Source organism: Crocuta crocuta, unplaced genomic scaffold (genome assembly GCF_008692635.1).
Source record: "Crocuta crocuta isolate KB4526 unplaced genomic scaffold, BGI_CrCroc_1.0 scaffold610, whole genome shotgun sequence".
NCBI lineage: Eukaryota > Metazoa > Chordata > Mammalia > Carnivora > Hyaenidae > Crocuta > Crocuta crocuta.
The window spans coordinates 541866-548966 of record NW_027527456.1 but is presented as its reverse complement, the minus strand read 5'-3'; the positions used below and the strand labels follow the sequence as shown (position 1 = coordinate 548966).

At 45.6% G+C, this 7101-nt stretch overlaps 1 protein-coding gene across 1 annotated transcript in view; it reads left to right on the top strand.

Annotated features, from left to right (window-relative positions):
- JADE3 (jade family PHD finger 3) overlaps positions 1–7101 on the top strand; it is a 173009-nt gene that overhangs the window by 163964 nt on the left and 1944 nt on the right. Inside the window, exons 15-16 of the mRNA XM_077763034.1 lie at positions 4030–4245; positions 7016–7101. The exon at positions 7016–7101 is cut by the window's right edge and continues 1 nt beyond it. Of these exons, the coding sequence (XP_077619160.1) occupies positions 4030–4245; positions 7016–7101 (302 nt within the window). The remainder of the gene's footprint in view (positions 1–4029; positions 4246–7015) is intronic.

Below are 7101 nucleotides of genomic sequence, written 5' to 3'. Positions count from 1 at the left end.
AAAACACTTGCGTGTGAATTTCCCAAGAAAAATGACATATTCCTGCACGGCCATAGTACAGCTATCACCTTAAAGAAGTTTAACACTGGGGTGCCTGAGTGGTTCAGTCGGTGAAGCATCTGACTCTTGGTTTCGGCTCAAGTCATGATCTCATGGATTTGTGGGTTCGAGCCCCAAGTCGGACTCTGTGCTGGCAGCACTGAGCCTGCTTGGGATTCTCTCTCTCTCTCTCTCTCTCTCTCTCTCTCCCCCTCTGCCCCTCCCCCACTTGCTCACACATGCTCTCACTCTCTCTCTCTCAAAATAAAGAAACATTTTTAAAAAGTTTACATTATACAATTTTACCTGATGTACCATCTATATTTCAGTTTTGTCCACTAACCAAATAATGTCCTTCACAGCATTTCTTCCCCTCTGGCACAGGATGCAGACTATGATTCTGCATTGCATTTAGTTGACATGCCTCTTTAATCTTTAGTCAGAAACAGAACATAGCCTTTCTTNATGGGGGCCTCGAACCCAAAAACTGTGAGATCATGACCTGAGCCGAAGTCGGACACTCAACCGACACTCACCCAGGCGCCCCAGTTCTGTGGCACTGTGTGAGACAAAATAAAGATGTCTTCAGGGGTACCTGATATTTTGATCAATATTTGCTTGGTGTAGCTTCTCCCATCCTTTCACTTTGTCGCTATCAATATCATTATATCTGAAGTGAGTTTCTTATACATAGCATATAGTTGGATTTTTTTTAAAAAAAGCATCTTGACAATATTTTAATTGATGTATTTAGATTATTTACATTTAGTGTAATTGATAATATGTTTTGACTTAGATCTACCGTTTTGTTAATTTCTTTCTCTTCTTTCCCTCTGTATTTTTGGTTCCTCTGTTTCTCCTTTCCTGCCTGCTTTTGGGTTGTGTGAACATTCTTTTAGAATTCAATATTAATTTATTTGTGGTGACCTTTTACTATATCTCTCTGTAGTTTTTAAGGGCTTNCCAATATTTTACCATTTCAATTGATCATCACTTATTTATGCTATAGTTGTCTTTTTTCAATGTTTATTTTGAGAGAGAGAGAGAGAGAGCACACACACAAGAGGGGCAGAGAGAGAGAGAGAGAGAGAGAGAAGGAGGGAGAATTCCAAGCAGATTCCTCACATCAGTGCAGAACCTGAATCAGGGCTTGATCTCATGAACCGTGAGATCGTGACATGAGCCAAAATCAAGAGTAGGACACTTAACTGACTGAGCCCCCAGGCACCCCTGTGTCCCTGTGTTGTCTTTATATATGTACCTTTAAGCCCCATCAGAAAATGTGATTTTTGGGGCGTCTGGGGGGTTTAGTCTGTTGGGCATCCAACTTTGGCTTAGGTCATGGTCTCGAAGTTTGTGGGTTTGAGCCCTGAGTGGGGCTCCGTGCTGACAGCTCAGAGCCTGGAGCCTGCTTCCGATTCTGTGTCTCCCTCTCTCTCTCTTCCCTCCCCTGCTGGTGCTCTGTCTCTCTCTAAAATAAATAAGCACTTTAAAAAATTAATAAAAGAAAATGTGATTTTTGCTTTTACCTGTCAGAAATATTTTTAAAGAACTGGGGCACCTGGCTGGCTCAGTTTATAAAGTGGGAGACTCTTAATCTCTGGGTCGTGAGTTCAAGTCTCAGGTTGGGTGTGGAGATGACTCAAAAATAAAGTCTTGTACAAAAAAATATTTTAAAGAGCTAAAGAGAAGAACAGTCTATTATATTTACTATTTCTATTGCTCTTCCTCTATTCTGATGTTCCAAGCTGCCTTTTGGTATCATTTCCCTTCTCTCTAAAGACCTTCCTTTAGCAATTCTGTTCGAGCAGGTCTGCTGGCTATGAATTCTTTCAGTTTTACTTCATAGGAAAATGTCTTTACTTCACCTTCATTCTGGAAGGATATTTTTACTGAATATAGAATTCTAGGCTGACGCTTTTTTTATAAAGTAATTTTTAACGTTTATTTATTTATTTTTGAAAGAGAAAGAGAGAGACAGAGCTCAAGGAGGGGAGGGGCAGGTTGAGAGAGAGACAAGAATCTGAAGCAGGGTCCAGGCTCTGAGCTGTCAGCACAGAGCCCGACGTGGGGCTCGAACGCATGAATTGTGAGATCATGACTTGAGCTGAAGTCAGCCTTCCAAATGACTGAGCCACCCAGGCACCCTAGGTTGACACTTTTTTAAAAGTAATCTCGAGGTCCAGCGTGGGGTCGAACTCATGACCCCGAAATCAAGAGTTCCCTCCTCCACTGACTGAGCCAGCCGGGCATCCCTGGATAATTTCTATTGACCTATCATTGGCAACACTTTTTCCTTCATCATCTCAATCCCACTAGCGAATCCATCCAGTGAGTTTCTTTACTTCACTTATTTTCTTTTACAATTCTAAAACTTTTATTTGGTTATCCATTATATCTTCTACATCTTTGTTGTTTTTTTTTTTTTATCTTCTACATCTTTGAATCGCCAAGTGATTTTGGATGGTATCCTAGACATTTTGACTATTATCTTGTGACTGTGGGTCTTGTTTAAATCCTATGGCAAATGTTGGGACACCCGGGTGGCTCAGTCAGTTAAGCGTCCGACTTCGGCTCAGGTCATGATCTCCCGGTTCGCGAGTTCGAGCCCCGCATTGGGCTCTGTGCTGGCAGCTCAGAGCCTGGAACCTGCTTTGGATTCTGTGTCTCCCTCTCTCTCTGCCCCTCCCTGGCTCATGGTCTGTCTCTTTCTCTCTCTCTCAAAAATAAATAAACATTAAAAAAAAATTTTTTTTAAATCCTATGGTGGTGAACGTTGACACATTTGTCTTAGTAAGCAACGTGTATGTTTAGGTTCAGAGCATTTAACAGAAAGGCTCTAACCTGCGGTCTGTTAGGTCCTGTGGGATCTGGCCCCCACATGGGCCACTCCGCGCTGGTCTGAGACTCAGGAGTTCAAGCCACAGGGCAGGCTCAGTCTCTGGTATGCTAATTAGAACCAGATTCGTGCCCGTACAAGTAGAAGATGAGCCCAGGAGATCATAAACAGCCTGAGGGAATGGCATTCCCGAACGACATCCCTCGTCGCTATCTCCAGGTGCTTTCCATTTTCCTGGAGTTGTGCTTATCATTCCTCCAGCCGGAAGCCACCCATCTCTAGGACGGTGCTGTCTCTGGGGCCAAACAGCAGGAGGGAGAGAGAGAGGGAGAGAGAGAGAGAGAGTGTAAAAACAGCAGCGTTCGGTTCTGTGTTTTTGGAGCTGCAACTTCACCAGGTGGACAGGAATGTCCCCTTCCCCAAGTCTCGGTTCCTGCACTTTCCGTCGCCGGCCCCTCTCTACTGTCACTACCCTTGCCACAGAACTGACGGAATGGAGACAGGAGTGGAAAATAACCAGGGGATGTGTTCCAACCTCTGGGCCTCAGGAGTTTCCTTTCCTGCTCCTCGGATTCCGGTCTTTACCACGGTGCTCACTCTCCAAGTGCCAGGCCGTGTTGAATTCAAGCCAGGACGCACTGGAAAATCAAACAGAGCACTCACCACCAACTGGCGGCACTGCACATTCGGCTGTTCTTCCCCTGAGCTGCCTGACATTCACTTTTCAGACTTCTCAAATGGCTACACGGTGTGTTTTGTCCAGACTTCGTAGTTGGGCTCAGTGCGACAAAATGGAGCTGGTGAAGATGTCCTCCTTCCTTATCAGGAATGAGACCCGTTGGTATAAGTGGGGGAGGGGCAGAGGGAGAAGGGGACAGAGGATCGGAAGCGGGCTCCGCTCTGGCAGCAGAGAGCCCGACGCGGGGCTCAAACTCACAAACCATGAGATCATGACCTGAGCCAAAGTCGGGCGCTCAACCGACTGGGCCACCCAGGCACCCTGGTAGTTGTCATTTTTTGAAATAGGGGGCCCAGGTTGGAATTGTATGGTCATTTCCTTGATTTGGTGATGGGCCAGAAGCCCTGGTGATAAAAGATGGTGTAGGGGCGCGGGGCAGGGAGCTGACCTCGGTGCTTTTTGGGTTCCGCAGGCACCATGGCTGAGGAAACGGCCCCAGCCGTTCTGGAGCGGCACCAGGGCTCCCTGTACTCGCTCTTTCCTGACCACCACGTGGAAAAGTACTTTGACCAGGTGGACATCTCCAATGGTTTGGATTGGTCCCTGGACCACAAAATCTTCTATTACATTGACAGCCTGTCCTACTCCGTGGATGCCTTTGACTACGACCTGCAGACAGGAAAGATCTGTATGTACTTTTTCATTACTGTTGGTATTTTCCCCCTATGTATTTAACCAGTAAGCTGCCTCTTCCTCAACTCGTCTGCAAAGGTCCTTACTTGGGGGCGGGGGGCACGTGGGTGGCTCAGTCAGTTGAGCATCTGACTCTCGATCTTGGTTCGGGTCATGATCTCACGGTTCGTGAGTTCGAGCCCGGAGTCAGGCTCTGTACTGACAGCACAGAGCCTGCTTAGAATTCTCTCTCTCTTCTTTCTGCCCCTCCCCTACTCATGCTCTCTAAATGCATACATACATACATAAATACATACATACATACACACATACATACATACATACACTTAAAAAAAAGAAAAGGTCCTTAGTTGTCAAATAAGGGACTGTCTGGTTGTTACTATGCCAATATAGTCATAATTACACAGACTTGACTATTTTGCCAGTCAAGCCGTGGCCCTCAACACATTTAGCTGTGGCTGCTGTTGGCATAATATGAACAGATCCCTGATCCCCTTTCTTGCCACCATCTCTAGAAAGAGGCTCACCTTGAAATGGATCCTGTTCTACCAGATGTGCCTAGAAGGGAAGCCATCATACACAGCACAGTGAGATCAAAGAACAGAAAATGAGGGTTTGGGGTTGAAGTCTCTCACTTGCACTGTAGTTAACCATAGGAAGACACAGAGAGACAAATGGATAATCTTCCGAAGTGGAAAAGTTTACAATTAGTTGCAGACTGTTCAGTTCCGTCAATGGGTTCTACATGAGCCATAGTTGGAAGCTGGGACGGAAGGAATTCTTGAGAAAAATCTAGAAGGGAGTACTTGAAACTGCTTTGTGAAAGGTGCCAAACCACAAGAGCCAAACCCATAATGAAAATGACTTGAAAAAAAATCACAAGGCTCTCGTGTAATTTAACCAGAGGCGAACTATTTCGGTATGGATGTTTTTGCTCTGAGATATATAGCACTCTGTTTTATGACTGTTTTTACCCATTTTTACTTACCCATATTTTTCTTATTTAAAAAAAATTTTAGTGTTTATTTTTAAGAGAGAGAGACAGAGCACAAGCAGGGGAGGGGCAGAGAGAGAGGGAGACACAGAATCGGAAGCAGGCTCCAGGCTCTGAGCTGTCAGCACAGAGCCCGACGCAGGACTCGAACTCATGAATCGTGAGATCATGACCTGAGCTAAAGTCAGATGCTTAACGAACTGAGCCATCCAGGAGCCCCGACTTACACATGTTTTTAACTTTTTTTTCTTCCATTATAACCCAGTGCAGTTACTATATTGACCTGGATTTTGTAGTTCCTCTGGAGTTTGATTCCCCCTTTAATGCCAGCGGGTTGGCTCCAGAATACCCTTCCTTTCAGGAACAAGCTTTTTTTTATGTTTTTAAATGTTTGTTTATTTTTGAGAGAGAGAGAGGGCATGAGCGTGAGTAGGGGAGGGGCAGAGAGAGAGAGACAGAAGCTGAAACAGGCTGTGCACTGACACTAGAGAGCCCGAGGCAGAGCTCAAACTCACAAACCCCGTGAGATCATGACCTGAGCCGAAGTCGGATGCTTAACCGACTGAGCCACCCAGGCGCCCCAGGAACAAGCTCTTTAATGTTTAGTTTTGATAAGATGATTTTGGAGCATTCAGTCAGGCAGAAACAGAACTCGTACATCTTACTAGTTCTTGCACATGAACTGTTCACATGGCACCATTATTCTTATAAGTAAAACCACAGAGGTCTAAACATAGACTGAAACGTATCTGATGTAGATGTGCAAGAGCTTTAGTTCGGGTCAGCCTCCAAAAGCACTATTGGTATTTTATTGAGAATTCTGCTTTGGGGGGCGCCTGGGTGGCTCAGTCGGTTAAGCATCCAACTCCGGCTCAGGTGATGATCTCACGGCTTGTGAGTTCAAGCCCCACATCAGGCTTTACTGACAGCTTGGAGCCTGGAGCCTGTTTCAGATTCTGTGTCTCCCTCTCTCTCTGACCTTCCCCTGCTCATGCTCTGTCTGTCTCTCAGAAACGAATACATGTTTTAACATTAAAAAAAAAAAAAGAATTCTACTTTTTGGGGCACCTGGGTGGCTCAGTCAGCTGAGCGTCTGACTTCAGCTCAGGTCATGATCTCACGGTTCGGGAGTCTGAGCCCGGTATCGGGCTGTCTGCTCTCAGCGCAGAGCCCCCTTCAGATCCTCTGCCACTCCCCTACTTGCAATCTCTCTCTCAAAAGTAAATAAACATTTTAAAAAAAGAATTCTATGTTTTTTCTCTCATCCTCTGAAAGCTTAGACAGACAAGTCTGTACCCAAACTAAAGAGAGTATAATCAGCCCCAAATCGTGTGGTAAAAATCCTTTGTTGAGGAGTGCCTACTTTCATTTCTGGACATTTTTGTTTTTTATTATTTATTTATTTAATTTTAAAAATTTATTTATTTCAAGAGAGACAGAGAGAGCACAAGTCGGGGAAGGACAGAGGGAGGGAGAGACTCTCAAGCAGACTCTGGACAGCCACCACAGAGCCAGACCCGGGGCTCGAACTCACGAAACGGCGAGATCATGACCTGAGCTGAAACCAGGAGCCGGACGCTTAACCGACTGAGCCCCCCAGGCGCTGCTGGGCAGTTTTGTTTTACCGCTACAAATTCTTCTAAACCATGCCACACGCCAGCCCCTGGATAAGCAGCCGTGATCAGGATTTACAGCCACCTTGAGCGTCACTGTCTGATGCTCAGGATTGAGCAGCCTGATTTGGTGTGTGTGTGTGTGTGTTTAACTACAGCCAACCGCAGAAGCGTGTACAAGCTGGAGAAAGAAGAACAAATTCCAGATGGAATGTGCATTGATGCGGAGGGGAAGCTCTGGGGG